The 20,493-nt window shown below is 37.7% G+C and overlaps 3 protein-coding genes across 6 annotated transcripts in view; 2 read left to right on the forward strand and 1 right to left on the reverse strand.

Moving 5' to 3' along the window:
* The window catches only part of LOC134820426 (probable splicing factor, arginine/serine-rich 6), a 41,180-nt gene that overhangs the window by 12,415 nt on the left and 8,272 nt on the right, over positions 1-20,493 (forward strand). The window lies entirely within an intron of this gene.
* LOC134821067 (homeobox protein 2-like) lies at positions 4,956-5,943 on the forward strand. The gene is made up of 2 exons (XM_063831736.1): positions 4,956-5,261; positions 5,353-5,943. Exons 1-2 carry the CDS (start codon positions 4,956-4,958, stop codon positions 5,941-5,943), a joined length of 897 nt encoding a protein of 298 aa, XP_063687806.1.
* Positions 9,021-20,493, reverse strand: part of LOC134820419 (rab-like protein 6) — a 30,621-nt gene continuing 19,148 nt past the window's right edge. Inside the window, exons 8-20 of one of the 4 annotated variants that reach the window (XM_063830795.1) lie at positions 20,337-20,384; positions 19,236-19,291; positions 14,790-14,836; positions 13,993-14,052; positions 13,516-13,626; positions 13,187-13,331; positions 12,820-13,032; positions 12,520-12,571; positions 11,318-11,710; positions 10,929-11,063; positions 10,304-10,426; positions 9,955-10,162; positions 9,021-9,741 (exon numbers count right to left, since the gene is read on the reverse strand). In XM_063830795.1, the coding sequence (XP_063686865.1) occupies positions 9,629-9,741; positions 9,955-10,162; positions 10,304-10,426; positions 10,929-11,063; positions 11,318-11,710; positions 12,520-12,571; positions 12,820-13,032; positions 13,187-13,331; positions 13,516-13,626; positions 13,993-14,052; positions 14,790-14,836; positions 19,236-19,291; positions 20,337-20,384 (1,704 nt within the window). In that variant the 3' untranslated portion in view covers positions 9,021-9,628. Of the gene's footprint in view, positions 9,742-9,954; positions 10,163-10,303; positions 10,430-10,928; positions 11,064-11,317; positions 11,711-12,519; positions 12,572-12,819; positions 13,033-13,186; positions 13,332-13,515; positions 13,627-13,992; positions 14,053-14,789; positions 14,837-19,235; positions 19,292-20,336; positions 20,385-20,493 lie in introns of all 4 variants that reach the window. The other 3 variants (XM_063830794.1, XM_063830798.1, XM_063830797.1) reach the window with 3 other exon arrangements.

Below are 20,493 nucleotides of genomic sequence, written 5' to 3' on the forward strand. Positions count from 1 at the left end.
TCTGGAGTACCTGTTCGGCAGAACAAATCATAACAGAGTACGACTTGTCTGCCCGAACTTCCTCAACAGAATGAAACAACTGGTCAGAGTATCTAACTAAAATCTTAGATATTAAACTTAAGAGACCTATCAGTTATTATGCAGCTATATAAATTTAAGAGAGCCTCTACAGAGCCATCCTTATCTAGTGAGCAGTGGTCAGAACATTCATATACATCTAAAGTGTGCTTACAGGGGAAAAAGTGCTTAAAGAACTGTTGCAACTTATCAGATAAAGGAAACATGAGCTGAACTAAGGAACTACAAAACAATCTAACGTGGGGTATCTTAGGACCTGACTTAAGATCAGAAATGAACACATAAGAACCACACTCTAACCGCAGTACTACAGAGGAGCACACGGTCAGGGGGTCAGAATAAGCATGTGATAAAGGAGGCAAAGCATCCTGCATATTATGATAATATACACCTAAAGATGAATCGAACTTGTGGGAGTCACGAATGAGCTCAACCACGGCATTTACCTGAGATGTATCCATAGGGAGTAGTCGTGTTGACTGAGTTAGCTGTAAAAAACAGCCAATAAGTAAAACTCAGATAGGGAGAAGTGTAGTCAAAGAACTGGTTGTAGGAAACAACACAGTCCAGATAGGAGTAGGAAGGGAGGACTCAGAACTAGTTGTAGAAAACAACGTAGTTTAGAGTAAAGTAGGCAAAGAAGACAGGCACGTAGCGTAAACTACAAAATAAAAATGTGTATTTGAAAGATAGAGCTTAAAGTTGAAATGTCAAAAGATTGTACTCAGTGTGTGAAATAGTAAACTGAAACCGGGTGAGCTATATTTCACGAGGGTATTTATACCCGCTTCATCGTGACAGGGATAACGAGCCAATTGTTTACAAACAAGCAGCAAGCATGTGAATCCTTCTTGATAAGGTTCAGATCACGTTTGATCGCATGCAGGGTTCTTGTCTCCGATAGATCAGATCATTGTCTTCTAAGAAGATCATATCCTCGTTCTTGCCCCCTCTGGCTCCAGTGGATCTCATCATTACTCGATAAGCATCGGATCAAATGATTGCCTCAAAAACCGTATCATCTGGTTCCACAATCTCGTATACTCAGGAACCAGCTTTTTAATACGGAAATGGAACCAAGTCTCTAGTGGGCGTTCTGGGAGTGCTAGGGCCACCAAACTTTGCAGGAACACTATTAGGGTCAATACCAAACGATTCCGATCTGTTTTGGGGCAATCCGACGAGTTTAGAAAAAATTTCATTTTTGTTCATTCCGTTCATTCCATGACTCAGGGAGCCTCTGGCGACAATTTTGACGTCAAAATAGTTAGTAAACACATCCCCCTACACCGTACAACCATTTCCAGCACTCTGAAACTACTTTAACAGACTGAAATGACTGTATCAAAATGCCTCAAAAACCGTATCATCTGGTTCCACAATCTCGGATACTCAGGAACCAGCTTTTTGATACGGAAATGGAACCAAGTCTCTAGTGGGCGTTCTGGGAGTGCTAGGGCCACCAAACTTAGGCGTCCAATCTTTGCAGTTGTTTCTTTCAAGGTAGTTGCGAGCGTCTATACTTTCAGTCTTTAGCTTGCTCATTTTGTATTTACATCATTTGTACAAGACTAGATGGTAGCCATGTTCTGTGTCCTAAACCTAACTTTAGTGTGCATGTTATCTATTATGTTGGTCTCAGTTTAAACCTGAAAGCCATTGAATATGTTTGCCACTGCTTCTCAGCTGATCATAAATAATTTAAAATAGGGTTCAGTGTTCTGACCATTTGTGTATGTAGATGAAGCAAGGTCAGGAACCCAGCACGGTGAAGGATTAGGCCGGTTATCTAGCAAAGATCTCTGTCACTATACTTTTGTTGCTCAGTATCATTAGTATCATCATTGAAGATTGTGCATACACAACTTTATTAAAGTAAATGTTAGACAGTGTTATTTCGAATACATCCCAGCACAAATATTATCAGCTTCATCAATCTTGATATCTTAACGATGACCCTGGTCAAACAATTTAAAACTTCTGTAATTTCATTTCTAGTATGCGTATAGGAAATCGATAAGGCTTCAAAATGATATGTTCGGCGACCTTTTAGCTCAATCACGAGACTCAGTAGGAGTGATTGAACTGTAAGGGACAATTGAGGCTAACGAATTAGCAGTTTCAAGTTAAGTTTAATATAATAACGAATTAATTATAATAACCAATGAATTATACAGGTTGTACGTACACGCCACAGAATTAAAAACGTTCTGATCGAGCTGCACTTGCACTGATGAGCTGAACGTTTGCGGAGTTACAATCGCGAGCTACAAACGCGAAACTTTCAAAAGGCAATTGCGCGGCTTATAGGTAAAATTAAAAATTAGCTTCAGACTATAATTAGATTTAAAAAAAATTGTTGTATTCAGTATACATTTTATTTATAAATTGTAAATTAGATATAATTTAATTCAAAACAATATGCAACAAAATCAAAATAAACAATAAACATTCGAAAGCTAATTTTTAATTTTACTAATAAGCCGCGCAACTATATTCGGAAGTATCGCGTTGGTAGCTTGCGATTTTAACTCCGCAAACGTTCAGCTCATCAGTGCAAGTGCAGCTCGATCAGAACGTTTTTAATTCTGTGGCGTGTAGTGTGTACGTACAACCTGTATAATTCATTGGTTATTATAATTAATTCGTTATTATATTAAACTTAACTTGAAACTGCTAATTCGTTAGCCTCAATTGTCCCTTGCAGTTCAATCACTCCTACTGAGTCTCGTGATTGAGCTAAAAGGTCGCCGAACATATCATTTTAAAGCCTTATCGATTTCCTATACGCATACTAGAAATGAAATTACAGAAGTTTTAAATTGTTTGACCAGGGTCATCGTTAAGATATCAAGATTGATGAAGCTGATAATATTTGTGCCTGTCTAACATTTACTTTAATAAAGTTGTGTATGCACAATCTTCAATGATGATACTAATGATACTGAGCAACAAAAGTATAGTGACAGAGATCTTTGCTAGATAACCGGCCTAATCCTTCACCGTGCTGGGTTCCTGACCTTGCTTCATCTACATACACAAATGGTCAGAACACTGAACCCTATTTTAAATTATTTATGATCAGCTGAGAAGCAGTGGCAAACATATTCAATGGCTTTCAGGTTTAAACTGAGACCAACATAATAGATAACATGCACACTAAAGTTAGGTTTAGGACACAGAACATGGCTACCATCTAGTCTTGTACAAATGATGTAAATACAAAATGAGCAAGCTAAAGACTGAAAGTATAGACGCTCGCAACTACCTTGAAAGAAACAACTGCAAAGATTGGACGCCTAAGTTTGGTGGCCCTAGCACTCCCAGAACGCCCACTAGAGACTTGGTTCCATTTCCGTATCAAAAAGCTGGTTCCTGAGTATCCGAGATTGTAGAACCAGATGATACGGTTTTTGAGGCATTTTGATACGGTCATTTCAGTCTGTTAAAGTAGTTTCAGAGTGCTGGAAATGGTTGAACGGTGTAGGGGGATGTGTTTACTAACTATTTTGACGTCAAAATTGTCGCCAGAGGCTCCCTGAGTCATGGAATGAACGGAATGAACAAAAATGAAATTTTTTCTAAACTCGTCGGATTGCCCCAAAACAGATCGGAATCGTTTGGTATTGACCCTAATAGTGTTCCTGCAAAGTTTGGTGGCCCTAGCACTCCCAGAACGCCCACTAGAGACTTGGTTCAATTTCCGTATCAAAAAGCTGGTTCCTGAGTATCCGAGATTGTGGAACCAGATGATACGGTTTTTGAGGCAATCATTTGATCCGATGCTTATCGAGTAATGATGAGATCCACTGGAGCCAGAGGGGGCAAGAACGAGGATATGATCTTCTTAGAAGACAATGATCTGATCTATCGGAGACAAGAACCCTGCATGCGATCAAACGTGATCTGAACCTTATCAAGAAGGATTCACATGCTTGCTGCTTGTTTGTAAACAATTGGCTCGTTATCCCTGTCACGATGAAGCGGGTATAAATACCCTCGTGAAATATAGCTCACCCGGTTTCAGTTTACTATTTCACACACTGAGTACAATCTTTTGACATTTCAACTTTAAGCTCTATCTTTCAAATACACATTTTTATTTTGTAGTTTACGCTACGTGCCTGTCTTCTTTGCCTACTTTACTCTAAACTACGTTGTTTTCTACAACTAGTTCTGAGTCCTCCCTTCCTACTCCTATCTGGACTGTGTTGTTTCCTACAACCAGTTCTTTGACTACACTTCTCCCTATCTGAGTTTTACTTATTGGCTGTTTTTTACAGCTAACTCAGTCAACACGACTACTCCCTATGGATACATCTCAGGTAAATGCCGTGGTTGAGCTCATTCGTGACTCCCACAAGTTCGATTCATCTTTAGGTGTATATTATCATAATATGCAGGATGCTTTGCCTCCTTTATCACATGCTTATTCTGACCCCCTGACCGTGTGCTCCTCTGTAGTACTGCGGTTAGAGTGTGGTTCTTATGTGTTCATTTCTGATCTTAAGTCAGGTCCTAAGATACCCCACGTTAGATTGTTTTGTAGTTCCTTAGTTCAGCTCATGTTTCCTTTATCTGATAAGTTGCAACAGTTCTTTAAGCACTTTTTCCCCTGTAAGCACACTTTAGATGTATATGAATGTTCTGACCACTGCTCACTAGATAAGGATGGCTCTGTAGAGGCTCTCTTAAATTTATATAGCTGCATAATAACTGATAGGTCTCTTAAGTTTAATCTCTTGGAGAGCCAGAAAGTATTAGATGGAATAGTTGCAAGTTTCCACACCTCCATAAGTTCTAAGATTTTAGTTAGATACTCTGACCAGTTGTTTCATTCTGTTGAGGAAGTTCGGGCAGACAAGTCGTACTCTGTTATGATTTGTTCTGCCGAACAGGTACTCCAGAATAGGAAGGAACTAGGTGCCAAGTTAGATAATCAGTCACGTAAACATTCAGTCAAACCCTCTGTCGACTCAGACGAGGATTTCGAGCAAGCACCTAAGTTTAAGAGTAAGAAGTTGAAACGTTCAGATATAGATTTGCCTAAGTTTTCTGATTATGTAAAGATTGATCCATCTATTTCCAAACATAGTCTAGATTGTATTAAGGAACTGTCTTCCTCTCGTCCCTCATCCAAATCATCTGTACCACCCAACTCATCTGTACCACCCAACTCATCTGTACCACCCAACTCATCTGTACCACCCAACTCATCTGTACCACCCAACTCATCTGTACCACCCAACTCATCTGTACCACCCAAATCATCAGCTCAACCCAAATCATCAGCTCAACCCAAATCATCAGCTCAACCCAAATCATCAGCTCAACCCAAATCTTCAGCTCAACCAAAATCATCAGCTCAACCCAAATCATCAGTTCAACCCAAATCATCAACTCAACCCAAATCATCAGCTCAACCCAAATCATCTGTACCACCTAAATCATCAGTTCAACCCAAATCATCAGCCCAACCCAAGTCATCAGTTCTACCCAAATCATCAGCTCAACCCAAATCATCAGTTCAACCCAAATCATCAGTTCAACCCAAATCATCAGTTCAACCCAAATCATCAGCTCAACCCAAATCATCAGTTCAACCCAAATCATCAGCTCAACCCAAATCTTCAGCTCAACCAAAATCATCAGCTCAACCCAAATCATCAGTTCAACCCAAATCATCAACTCAACCCAAATCATCAGCTCAACCCAAATCATCTGTACCACCTAAATCATCAGTTCAACCCAAATCATCAGCTCTGGATCAGAAATGGATCCTTCCCAGCCTACTATCCTTACCCACAGCTTCACCTCTACCTTCCTCCAACCTTGCCTGGAAGTTCATCCTACTACTGTGCTTAGTTCTTTTAGATCTGCGTTTAAATTATTATAACCGAGTTAAATTATTTTGAAGGTATTGAAGTATTGAATGATATTATGATTGATGTTGTGCAAAACTATTACTACCGCTTTATTACTGCCAATTGCTGTTACAATTTGTAGAAACTGATTTATACATTTATACATATGATATCAAAAAATCAAATCTCAAAAATAACAAAGTAACAATCTGCTCTCTTTAATTATTGAAATCCATCCAAGTAAAAAGTTGTATTACCAGAGAGGTTAAATTTAAATTTCAAACAACCTTGTCTACAGCTTCTTGGAAGAAAATGGAACCGGATTCTAGTGGACGTTCTGAAACTGGTAGGGCTACAAAACTAAGTTGGAACACATCTTGTTTGAATACTGTTGAACCAAATTCAACTCTCTGCAACAACACAAGCAGACAAAATTTCTCAAAATCCGTTTTATCTGCTCAACTGGTTCTAAATTCTTGAATCCAGCCAAGGGTATAATGGGTGTTCTGGGAGTGCTAGGGCCACAAAACTTTGTGGGAACACTATTAGGGTCAATACCAAACGATTCCTACCTGTTTTGGGGCCATCCGACGAGTTTTAGAAAAATGTTCATTTTTGTTCATTCCGTTCATTCCATGACTCAGGGAGTCTTGGGCGACTATTTTGACGTCAAAATATTTAGTAAACACATCCCCCTACACCGTACAATCATCTCCAGCACTCTGCAGCCCCTTTAACAGACTGAAATGACCGTATCAATATCGGATACTCAGGAACCAGCTTTTTGATACGGAAATGGAATTAAGTCTCTAGTGGGCGTTCTGGGAGTGCTAGGGCCACCAAACTTTGTAGGAACACTATAAGGGTCAATACCAAACGATTCCGACCTGTTTTGGGGCAATCCGACGAGTTTTAGAAAAAATTTCATTTTTGTTCATTCCGTTCATTCCATGACTCAGGGAGTCTTGGGCGACTATTTTGACGTCAAAATAGTTAGTAAACACATCCCCCTACACCGTACAATCATCTCCAGCACTCTGCAGCCCCTTTAACAGACTGAAATGACCGTATCAATATCGGATACTCAGGAACCAGCTTTTTGATACGGAAATGGAATTAAGTCTCTAGTGGGCGTTCTGGGAGTGCTAGGGCCACCAAACTTTGTAGGAACACTATAAGGGTCAATACCAAACGATTCCGACCTGTTTCGGGGCAATCCGACGAGTTTTAGAAAAAAATTCATTTTTGTTCATTCCGTTCATTCCATGACTCAGGGAGCCTCTGGGCGACTATTTTGACGTCAAAATAGTTAGTAAACACATCCCCCTACACCGTACAACCATTTCCAGCACTCTGAAACTACTTTAAAAGACTGAAATGACCGTATCAAAATGCCTCAAAAACCGTATCATCTGGTTCCACAATCTCGGATTCATCTTCTGGACTTCAGATGTAACACGCCAAAACCAAAGTATTAAAGCTCTTTGGCAAGCATCGAGTACGATAAGACGCGCAATTGTGCTTGAAGTGACGACGCGCACGAGCGATAAGGAGCTACTTATCGCTCGATCGACCGAGCCATAAGTCTTATCGCTCGTGCGCGCCACCCGACTACCATGAGCCTAAAGTAATATGTATAATGTACTGCAGATTTAAATTTAAGCTGGGCCTCTGACATCGGCGATACTAATTCACTCGCCAGTGATTCAAGGAAAAACACACGAAGCTAGCTAACCTGACCAGTTGCCTTTTCTTGTATCTTTTAAATGTTAGAGGCTAGAGCACCAAGGTAAATGTCAGAAATATTCTATCGGGCATTCCATATTTGGCATCTATCCAACGACGAAAACGGCTTAGCGAAACTGCACACAGCACACGTGCGTACTGCTTCAACCATGACAACGTGAATTTTGAGCCTTTGTTTGCACGCAAACGGTCAGTGCTACTCAAATCATCTCTCTTTTGTGAAGATAAACAACACTACTGAAATGGAACCAAGCACAATCTTGATTCTCATCGCCATCGTCCTCCTCGGCATAGCCATTATGGGAGGAGGAACTATGGTATTTTGCTGCCACGGATTCGAGCGAGGACTTCCCTTCATCTCAGTCCGTGAACTATATGAAGAACTTGCAGATTTAGACAGGCGAACCAGTGAACGGTACAGGGATTTCGCCCTCCTTGTTAACAACGTGGCTGCTGGGCTACAGAAAGAAGCAGCAGGTCTCCCTAGCAAGCTTCTGGTGAAAGACATGTCAACCATCATTGACATAGAAGAAGGAAAAGGAACAGTTGGGTGTCAGAGTACTCCAACTCATCAAGCAATGGTCGCACCTGCCCCAGCTGAGGTGATCATCTCTATCCCTGAAGAATAGGAATTACATTTCTACAACTTCGGCTACCACTATGAAGAGACATTTTATTAACCATCTCTCGGATTTTAAAGACCATTTTTACGATTTTAAAGGCCCAAGCAACACGTAGTGCTTGCGGTCTCAGTGGGGGGAGCAAAATAGTTTTGAACTATATGCTCTTCGTGCCAGCCTTGCAGTTCTGTTAAACCCTGCCTAGTGCCTAGTAACAATGCAAGGTGTAACAGAACTGGAGGTCCCACTGCCGCGGATCTTACCCGGCTGATGATCCTGGAGTGCGGTCAACTCCATCCCCGGCCCTACCCAGACATTAAATAGAGCGTTTTTATTACCCAGTCCATCCCGATTACACCCAACCTTCCCCAGAATGGCATTTTGTACTTTTCTGGTTACTATTCTGACCGGCGATTTCAATCCATTATCCAAACTCCAAAGAGGTTAATTAATTTGAGTGTTTACTGAAATAACGGACGTTGTCAGATTTCAGAATTTGATATGTACACAGCTAAGCCCTAAGGTTGGATTAACATCGCCTTTTCAGTTGCAACAAATGGTCCCACGAATCACTTCCGATACACGAACATCCACGTTACGCTACTGTTTTCATTTGCAAATTTGAAATATACAACTAGGCGAATCTGATTTAACCTCAGGGACAGAAACTCTTAAATTGCAATTATTTGCGATTTACAAATTAAAAAGGCAGTTTATACGAATCGAATGGCAATTTTACGGGAATAAATTACAATAACAAGTAAATCAACAAATTGCTCGTACTACTATACACCACGCCAAGGAAGAAAAACAACACTTTAAAGACTAAATTGTAAAACAAGATTACACAAACTCGCTAAGAAAGTTCACGGCTAATCTTTCATTAATTAACAACTAAATCAAGGACCGTATTTACAATTACAAATGTTAATGTTTGGCTTGTTTATCACAACTTTGTACATGTCTGTGTCATCGTCTCTTAAAGTATTAACGACTCGTTTCAATATTCATATCATAAATTCCTGTTAAAATGTTGCATAAAGTCCAGCTTAATATGCGATGAATGGCCAGAAAATTTAGTTACCGGCAGAATTTTGTATTTCAAAAGTTAATATTATATCAGCAGCACAAGGTATGCCCTAATCTAAATACAACATTGTATAAAGTCATTATTCCACAATCTGTTCAATAAATTCAGTAGAAAACAAGACAAAGTAATATGTAGTAACAACACTAGAAATAGAATATCGGCGACTTATTCTAGTAAATACTCTTGAAATGATTTAAAAGAGAGGAATTATATGCGGTTCTGTAGTTATCTCAAAACTGTTCGTATTCGTCGACACCGGGGTTGTTGGCTGCAGTTCTCGGTTTCTTCTTCTTTGTTTTCTTTTTTCTGGGCTTCTCCCGAGTAGTCGTGGTCACTTCACCGCCTGTAAAATATAACGTCATAAGTTCATAACAATAACATGCCTCGTAGCTTGTGAAATTTGAGCGAGCAGTTCAGATTAAAACAGGTTTTGTTTCAGGCAATATCCCTCTTCTTTTTAATGGCCAATACCTATTTCATGCAAGGACGCTTTTCAGCGAATGGTGGACCATTCATTATTCAAATTGAAAGTGTAAAAATATCAGTTCTGTCGAACCTCCAAAGAAGTCGTCCAATTCATCACGCTCTTTCTTTTCTCTGATCTCGTCTGCAGTTTTCTCCTCCAATTCGTCTTGTCTCTTCTTTTCTCTGATCTCTTCTGTTGGTTTCTCTCGCTTCTTTTTCTTCCCCTTTTTGGGGGCAGGAGTTGGAGTAGGAGCTGGAGTTTCAACAGGTACAAGAGAAATTGGCTCTACGTGGGTAAGCTGCAGGGGGAAGGCTGGTTAGAAGATTTATTTAAACTCTAACTATCATAACGATAAGCTTTCTTTCAAGACTAAAATTACACATATGTGGCGATCATCATTAAATAAATCTTTAACCTTTAAATGTGTCCCCCGTATTACCTTGAGAGAGCCGGTAGAATTGAGTCTCTTGGGGGGAGCTGGATGTGAGACTTCTGGTTCCTCGTACGTACTCATCACTTGAACCGACTCTTCTGGGGTGTGGGACTCTGTAGCTGGTGGGGCCTGCTGGGTGTCGGATTGTGAAGGTAGCGCCCGGTGGGTTACGAAATAACTGTGTATATTTGAACCTACAATCATGGGCAGTTGAAATATGTTGACATGAAGTAACTACACCGGAGTTATTATATTGAAAGACACTATATTACAAAAGAACCTTACTAAAGAAGATTGGGACCGATTATTATATTACAGTTTATACAGTAGTAATACACATTACACATGCACCCTCAGTAATCTATCTGCTAATCCTATAAATGTACTAGATTTGTAGCGTTACAATTAGTTTATATTAGGACGCAATGACTACCGGACCACGATGTATGGGGACTTGCCACCCCATGGCAACATTAAAATATATCGACTCTGTTATATCATGCACGAGAGACGTTATGGGACTGTGCAACCTTAAAGGCCGACAAATGGCCGACAGTTAGATATGCCCAAATATTGCAGCCTTATTGCTTCTGGTCCTTTAAGAGCTGATAAAGTTGACTGATTCACTAACCTCATCATCCTCATCACTACTAGTCAACTGAATGTCGAGCAATGACTTCTTAGGAGGGACTTTCTTTTTAGGGACTACTTCCACCTTTGGACTTTGCCCTCGCTTTGGACTAGAGCGCTTCTTTGTCTTTGGAGACTGAGTAAGTCAAAGATGATTAGATCAAATTTCAAACAACAAAAGATTATTGATCAGTATCTCAATATACATCAGTATCTCAATATACATTATACATTAATATACTTACATTTTAATATATTATACATTTTCATTACTGATTTCCATTATGCCGACGGATTAAATTAAATTATAAATTGAGGTGACCAAAAACATTATAATCGGTCAACTCGAACCCTTCTGCAATTCAACAAACTGAAAATCTAACATCATACCTTCTTCGGTGGTGCCACAGCTATAGGCGGTGCAAACGAGATCCTCTCGAGAACATCTAGATCAATCTGAGGGGCTGGAACCGGAGTAACAGTCTCTGGAGGAGGAGGAGGAGGAGCTATTGTCTCCGACAAAGTCAGATCCTCTAGCGATGTGATTGAGTTGGTTTCCTCTTGCGGCGTCACCTCCACTTCCACGTCATTGATAACTACGATATCAGGAGTGATAATTTCACATGGTTCACTGATGACCTCATCGCTGGTGGCGTCATTTGAAGAGTCTTCATCCCCGATGGAGATAGGTTTAAAATGGCGCGGAACTGATGTGGGGTCTATGGGTTGTAATGGGGAAGGCCCCATGTCGATTACTGAGGCACTGGGTTCTGTTACTGCCACCTGAAACACAAAGCAAGTTAAATACTTTCAAAATCTTTCTACATGTCAAATCTTCAGATGGTAGTCCAACACTGAATAAATTTGGGTTAACTTTGTTGAGCGATTCGGGATGAGCCCTATGTCAACTTTACACAGGGCTCATTCCAAATCGCTCAACTTGAAAGAACACACTTTCAATATATCCCTGTTTAGCCCCTGACCAACAATGGCCGACATCCATAGATGCAACACTTTTTAAATCCCTAATTACACTTTAAGCGTCTAGCCCTGATGAGGAATGTAACATTGTACATTCTGTAGGCGGAGCTAGAGGGAGAGAGACCGTATAGTAGGTATTTGTATAGAAGCTGGATAACTACGATTAACATTTAACACCCATAAGTATTACAGAATGCACGCCCCGCAATGTTATGCGTACTTGTATTACCGTTGGTTGCTGTTAATATAATATTATGTGTTACTTTATTAATAAAGGGTTAGGTTCACACTACCACGAGGTGATTGTCGCACAGTGGTAGAGCCCAGTTCTTCATGAACTGATCAAAACTAACAGAGTTATGCAGAACTCTGATTTTATCTAGGATGAACTCGAGACATGAACGAGGGTATAAATGTGGGTGGCAGTGAGTTCATCTATGAGAACAATTGACGTGCAAGGCTTGACATAGCATGAGATACGCTCTGGTCATGCAATCTAGAAAAATCTAAAATAAATATTTTGTCATGATATTTTGTGGCAATATTACAAATCAAAGCAACACAGCACCATCGCGTCGACAGGTCATTTGGAATGCTGACAATTGACTTACGTTGCTGTTCTTGGTTTCACTTTCGGGCTCGACCGGTAATTCTTCGTCGGCCCTGAAATAATGATTGTTCTCAGTCTTATTTGTTTTGATGGCGGGGTGGCATTTCTCATACTTTTATAGTCAGCTATTACCAAATTTCAATTTCTACATTTAACTCTTATTCAAGGTTTGAACTAAAGGTTTGAACTAAATGCTTTTTTGTGGTGTAGAGTATTTGCTTGATTCAGAACCACTCATATTACTATTATCATGTACATGCAACTGTCAATATAAACAAAGACAACTGGAATTTGTACATACATTACATCGATGGGTTTATATCCATCGTCATACGATTCCTCATCCGAACTCTTCGGAGGTTTCCGTGACTTCTTCAGGGTCTTGGAGGGTTCTGGTTCTGGTACAGGTTCTGGTTCTGAATCAGATGGGACTTTGTACACAACGACCATATCATCCTCGTCAGGTGATTCCTGGTCCATAGTGACCTGTGGATTCCCGGACGGCTCATCATCACTGCAAATCATTTAAAGTTTAACTATTATTCATTATTCATGACATCATTTTTCAGTCTCAATTTTATTGTAATTTTTAGAAAATTAAGATGGTTTCAAAATCTATAAATTCATAAAATATGGTTTACTTAAACTATGACAGCACGATCGATTACCTGTCTGATATATGCACATCATTTATTTTAGCACGTTGAGGTTTAGGACTGGGTTTAGGGCTAGGGTTGTTGCTCTCGGCCAAGAAGTTTGTGTCTAGCTTTCCCTCTGGTACGAAGTTTTCTATTCGTTGCTTGCCCACCCCGACTGTAATAATATAAGCATATGATGTTTAATTAATTAATTAATTAATCAGAATGAAGTACTAAAGTGCAGCCCTGTGAAAAGCATAATCTTCATCTGATCCATAATCACCCATACTTTTAGTTTAGACCTGTAACAGATCAGCAGTGTTTCTAAAAGTTGAAATAATAATGAAGAACAATCTTACCGTCCGTCGGGTTAAGTTTAGCTGGAAGTGGAGTGTTCTGCAACACTTTCTGACTAAGTCTACTTCTAAGGGACATGGCGGTGCCATCCTGTAGTTCCGACACATCTGTTCCTAAACACAAGGAAATATCGTAGAGTTTAGAATATATGCTTAGACGCTAAATAGTGTCACCTAAATGTTGGCTATTGATGATGTTCACAGGCACGGTTATTTCACAAACATAAGTCACATGATTTGATCAAAGGGAGATGCTCAAGCAGCAGAGTTGTAAAAACGAAAATAATGGATAAGATGCAGTGTATCAGGTTGAGCCTTGATAAACTTAAGACATTATACCTGTACCAGTTTGGAGCGGTGAATAAGTGCATTTCCAAAAACAAAAACACAATTTTGCATCTCAAGTCACTAAATAATAATACCAGAGCAAAAGCGCTGTTAACCAAAAATTTATGTGAGTAAGTAAAAGTTCGGCCGAACCTTCAGATGAGGGAATAGAGTCAGCAGTTTCGTTAGCTCCAGCGGACACAGTGCACGGACCTGACAACGAACACAACTTACACTCAACTAGCAGTAGCTTGGCTAGGGGGCGAGGGACACAGGGGGAGGGGGGGGTGGTTTGAGGGGGGCAGCACAGCCGTGAATTTCAAGCTTTTAGTGTAATTATTTGATTGCAATTTCGAGCATTTAGTATTAATTATTTGATCACAATTTCGAAATTGAAGTATAATTCTACTGCAAAATGCACTTTCAAACTTTTAGCGGCTAGCTTTTCGTGCTATCTAGGTTTGTAGACTGGCCCTTCTTTTTAAAATCGCGGCTTAATTTCACCTGTCTTAAACCATTCATAGTGATGGCTTGGATAATTTTCGAATTTCTTGACGTCTCTTTTTGTTCAATTTCATCACAACTGGCAATGCATTAATAGTTGTGTTGTTGTAATCGGGCTGAGTTTAAAACATTGTGCTATTTTAGAGGCGCAGTGCTTAAAGTTGCATAATTTCTTATGAAAATGCTCTAAAAATTTAGCCTCGACTTTAACAAAATGCTAAGTTTAGGGAATTGATTTTATTATAATTTTGCATAATGATATGAATTGGGGGAGTAATTAAAAGAAATCTTGCTACGGGTACTTCATACAAAAACCAATTTATACAGACAAGACGAAATAATCTTGTTTCTCGGAATATGTATACAGCTAACGTCCAAACATTTGGATTAGCGCGGCATAAAATGGTCGGTAATTTGAAATTAAATATCCTAAATTCCCTAAATACCTGTACTGGGGAGTCCTTTTCGTTTCCGCTCTAGGTACTCTTTAAATCTGTAAGCAAACTTATATTTATAATCTTAAACTTATATTTATAATGTTGTGTGGATATTTCTTGAGAAAGTTTGGTAAAGATCGAGGTTAAATTATATTAATGAATGAAACGTGTCACTTTTAAGCACGTAAGAGGAAATATGCCAGACAGAAGCTGAGATGATTAATCAAGTTTTCTTATATGGACATTTCACGTTCTTTTCATAGTGTTTCGCCCATAACTTGTCATGTACGGGGCGCCGCTTATATTGCTACTATTAGTACCGGTGCGGGGTGCCCTTTAGAAGAATCTAGACGTTCCACTGTAAATTAATTTAGTTTGTTCATTACCAGGTCACAGTATAGTACTACACGTACATTGCAGAGTAGTTTTATTTGAGGGACTGCGAGGCTGTGAATACATTTAAAACTTTCAGTACTACAAAATGACAACTGATTTTAGTTAGTGGATGTGTAAGGTGACGTGAGGGTATCCATTACCATCGACTGTCTTCTTTGTATAGTTTCTCTTGTAAAGCTTTATTGTGGGTGACTGCGTCTTGCGTCGTAATAACCGCGTGGTGTAATAATATTGACTGCAAACCTTGCAAAACTAAGATTATCTGTATTGGTAAAGTTATGTTGTTATTGAAAGGTATCCATTTGGCAACATGGTTGTTCAATAGTCATTTACCAACATTCTTACTCTTGGTAGTCGTTAAATCCCTTTGCATATTCACACATTCCACAAGCTCTAGAACGCTAATTACTGTGCACTATACTATATAATACATGCCTATTATAATCTATGTAACTTAACTAGAGTGTAAAATTATGAATATTGAATGTCTTAAATTATACCTTGAAAATCAGCCTAATTTTCAAATTTTTGTATTGCAACATCTTAAGGTTCTTACTTTAGAAACTACCTCATCTAAAACGTTTACCATAAACCTATAGAAGAGTTTCAAGAGTGGAAAACACTAATCATAGAGCAAGTGAAGATTCAACTGCAAGGAGCTAAACCATATCCCTATTATTCAGTATTATCAGATGTTGAAGTCTTAGCAGATTTAGATGAGCTTCATAAAGATTTTGTATTGGTTCCTACCGATAAAGCCAAAAATAATATTACTATTGTTTGTAAAAAGTTCTATATTAGTATGATTGAAAAGGAATTATCATCGAATACATTTACTAAAGTTAATCGTTCAGAAGATGATATAATTAATGAGCATAAAGCATTCTTACTTAAACATCGTATTAAATTTGATGAAGATAATAGCAAATTACCTTATTTATATATTACACCAAAACAGCATAAAAAGCCAGTCGGAGTTAGATATATAACGTCTGGTAGTGGAAGTAGTTTACAACAATTATCAGTCTATCTTAGCATTTGTATTAAATCTATGCTTCACTCAGCTAAAAATAAATCTATATATGATAATAAATTTCACGTTAGAAATGATTATTTTGTTATTGATAATAATGAGCCTATCTTAGATTTTCTTAGTTATGATAATACCCAGAAGGGTTTAAAGTCTGTCAGTACTTATGATTTTTCAACTTTATATACATCTATTCCTCATATTCAATTGAAGGATAATCTTCGTATGTTTGTAGAAAGAGTATTTGATTTTAAAGATAAGTCTTATATTATTCCTAATCTTTATACTAAGAAGGCCTATTTCTCTGATAATGTTAGTAAAAATAAAGTTCATTTTTCTAAAGATACACTTTTGGAATGTCTTAATTATTTGATTGATAATTCTTATGTTACTTATCAGGGTCAAATTTATAGACAAGTTATTGGAATACCAATGGGTACCAATGCAGCACCACAAATAGCTAATGTTTATTTACATGTTTACGAATATAAATATATTAAACTTTTGATAGAACAAGGGGATACAGAAAATCTAAAAAGATTAAAAGACACATTTCGTTATCAAGATGATTTGATAGTTTTTAATGATTTCAATTTATTACAGAATGTATTAGAAGATATTTATCCTAAGGAAATGATAGTAAATAATACTAATATTTCGGCTCGTAAATGTTGCTATCTAGACTTAAACATTAGTATTTATCAAGGAAAGTTTAGAGTGACGTTATATGATAAAAGAAAAGATTATAATTTTAAAGTTATATCTTATCCTTTTTTGGATGGAAACGTTCCAAATAATTTGTCTTATGGAATATTTATTTCTCAATTAGTACGATTAGCCAGAATTAATTCGACACTTAAGGGTTTCAAAAATTGTGTTACCGAACTTTTAGGTAAATTGGTTGCGCAAGGATTTAAGTTAGCTGCTTTGCGCAACAAGTTTGTCAAGTTTTATAAATCAAGATTAAATATTTGGGGTAAATATGGTAGTGATATTTATGATGAATTTATTGAAATGTTTCAATCACCTAATATTATTTTGTAATTTGTATCGACATATATCGTTTTTCAGTTATATAAGTTACCTAATATCTATTAATTATTCTAGTATTTGTGATTAATTTGTATTGATTTATTATTTGTGACTTATAAATTAGTAACCATTATTTTACCGTCTAAAAAATTTTTTTGTCAAAAATTAATTTTATGAAGGAGTAAGTTGACAAAAGATGCGCATTCGTATATTCATTTATTGCATGTTTAATTTGTTTTTTGTGTTTAATTTACGATTATTTGCATTTGAGATTCTGCGATTAAATTTATTTTGTTGATTGTAATGTTATGATATTGCATAATTTATTGTAAATGTAATATATGTTTCAGAAAATTATGTAATGTAACGTGATGGAGGTTCTTTAAGCGGGAAATTCCAGTCCAAACCCTGGAAACATGACATAAAGGATTTGTTTTACTTGTTGCATGAAAAGCACTAATATGACATAATTAAGGGTTGTATTAAATTCAACCCTGAGTTTATTTATTCGGAAACGACCGTATAATCTTCAGAAGCATCGTACCGTGACGAGGAACAAAGCACAAGCTCTGTAAAGTCTCTAAATGATTTACTCACTCCACTTATTCCATAAAGAGCCTAAATTCAGTCGTAAGGACATCTTTACAGACAAGTTCATGATGCACGGAGTTGCGAGCTAGGTACTTATATTACAACCTTGATTTCCGTTTAAGTCTACTTATGACGATATCTGTAAGGACTATGTACCTTATTCGAGAAATTTTATTTGGTAGACAATATTGACTTGCTCTTTTAAAAGGTTTGGGGTTAAGTGCAATTTTCATTTTGTTCGATTTTTAACTGGAGTCAAGCTCTGACGACGTCATCAATTTGGAGATGGATGCGAGATATAATTAACATGCAGGGTATCCAAGAAATGTACTTACAGAATACACAGTTAGTTGTTATCGTCGTACAATTATGCGAGACTAACTAGTAACTATTATATAGTAATGTAAGTTACAAGCACTCATTTCGTCATTCGTGAACTGGTATAATTTACTATTGCCGACCAGCAACCATTCTACCTTATAATTATAATCACCTCGCTTGTATTGGCTGATAATTTTGGGTTCCTTCAAATATCTAAGTGGTTTGATCGTGAGGTTCTTTGCTCAGTTATAACTTCCAGGAAAAGAGGTTGTTTTTGCGCTTATTGTCACGCGCTTGTTTTACTGATACTTTAACAATTACTTATACAGCATTTTATGAAAACTTCCTATAATTTTACGTTATTGTACTCAACATTTTCTGAGTGAATTCAATTCTGAGGAACATAGGGGTCGTTCACATATTTCGTAATCACTTTTTGGATAATTTAATCCCCCCATCCCTCCGTAGTCAGTTTTACACAACACACATAGCTATTGTGTTTACACAGCTATTTTGACAAAATTACACTAGCGTAATAATTTAGAACCCCCCTCAGTGATTACGTAATATGTGAACGAGCACATACGAGAATTTGGTTGACGTGTGCCTGAGAGTCGTTTAGACCATTCCCACGGTTCACACCTTTTATACCATCTGTAGGACACTGGTTCGACATATGCGAACCTCAAGCTGGGATCTCCAGCCCAGCTTGAGTGTTTTGAGTGCACAAATTAAAGGAACAGTGCGTTTAAGTAGAGAGGGCGGGGTCGAGATTGCCATAGAATATTTGACGGGGAGGAAGATAAATTCAGCTCAAATTACAGGACGACAGAATATCTTCTGATTCCTCAATACTTTTTATGGAGTTTTTTTCTGTCGTACGCCAAATTTAAGTTCCCTTCGTTATTTCACTACAAAGCATAAATATTAAATATATTTAGTATTACTAATTTCAATTTTATTTAATTCCTCCTTCCTGAACTTACAAGCTTTATTCACGACATTAACGAACGATTTATAAGATAATTCACCAATAAAACGCTACACTTTAACATGTAAATTAATGGTTTTACAGTATTACTTACCTATCATAGTCTTGTTCCTCAGACTTTTCGTGTACATCTAGCTCTACCTTGATAGCCTGCAACAAATATATTAATCCATTTCTTTATCAAGATAGCTCTAATATTTTTTTAACGCGTGATCTCGAGAACATGTAAATTTTCCATCACGAATAACTTTCCCCATCTTTTTGTTCTCCGGTGACCTCTGACGTAGACTTTTGTCAAGCCATTTCATTGAGAAATAGTATTCAAACTAGCGCGAGTGATGCAAATATAGCTTACTTTCAACCACTTGGTAATTTTGTTATCTGCAAACGTGTTGAACTAAGTGGCAAGGAGGGACTAAGTGAAACTGACGTTAGTTTCACTTCTTATTTCGTTACATTTTCATGAAGGAGGATCACAAACATTCGCTGTTCATTATGAATATTGGATTACCGAAACTAACGGCAGTTCTACTTTGTCCACAAGAAATCCCAAAAAAATAACATTGCGAATACGGCGGTGACGCCCCGACGTTGTCAGATCTCAAATCTTTTTCACGAAACAAATTATTCAAATCATATTGCTATCTTCCGCGCAGTTCCTAACTCAAAACTAAATTAACGTTAGAACAGTTCAGTACTTCACAATTCACATTGGTATCTCGAACAGATAACAAGCCCACAACACACACATTTATCTTAACTTGTGAATCAGGTAGCACCCTTATTAACACCCAATTAAACAAATTATCAGCTAATTAAACTCAACTTCTCCTATCACTGAGCCAGGGAGCCTTGTTTGTTTGTTTCCTCGGTAGGTTAAATTCCCGTGCGACTCTAGGCAGAATAGTTGTCTTGACTCTTGATTACGGTAAAATATTTGACTAAATCTCACAGTCAAATATCACCAGAGAGTTTGATATTTGATTAATGTTTGGCGAAGAATTCATTTTTATAAAGGCTCTATAGGGTCATGCCATGGTTTGCTTTAATTTTATGAAAATGATTGAGGTCATCGATGTGATAGCATCGAAATTGTTTTATCTTGCCCATGTTAGGTCATCCAACGCAAAAATCGTCAAAAATGGGAAAATTGCAGTATCTGTTTTAATTATTATATTCAACTTAATAGATTTACCTCCAGATCCTCTTCATTTCGTCTCAACTGTGCTAACAGGGTCTGCCTCTGAAATAAAAACTTATGTTAATGTTTTCGTATAAAAATGGTGACGTATGAGGTGTGCTCATCGTTTGCTGTACAATCTCGCTGTGTATTTAAGGTTATCACAGCACAT

The sequence above is a fragment of the Bolinopsis microptera genome, chromosome 9 (genome assembly GCF_026151205.1).
Source record: "Bolinopsis microptera isolate Bmic1 chromosome 9, MBARI_Bmic_1.0, whole genome shotgun sequence".
Classification (NCBI taxonomy): domain Eukaryota; kingdom Metazoa; phylum Ctenophora; class Tentaculata; order Lobata; family Bolinopsidae; genus Bolinopsis; species Bolinopsis microptera.

Excerpts from the sequence above, each read along its gene's own strand:
- LOC134821067 (XM_063831736.1), top strand. The coding sequence starts at position 4,956 with ATGATTTGTTCTGCCGAACAGGTACTCCAGAATAGGAAGGAACTAGGT. Across the intron at positions 5,262-5,352 it reads CTGTACCACCCAACTCATCT|CTCAACCCAAATCATCAGCT; the intron begins GTACCACCCAAC and ends CCAAATCATCAG.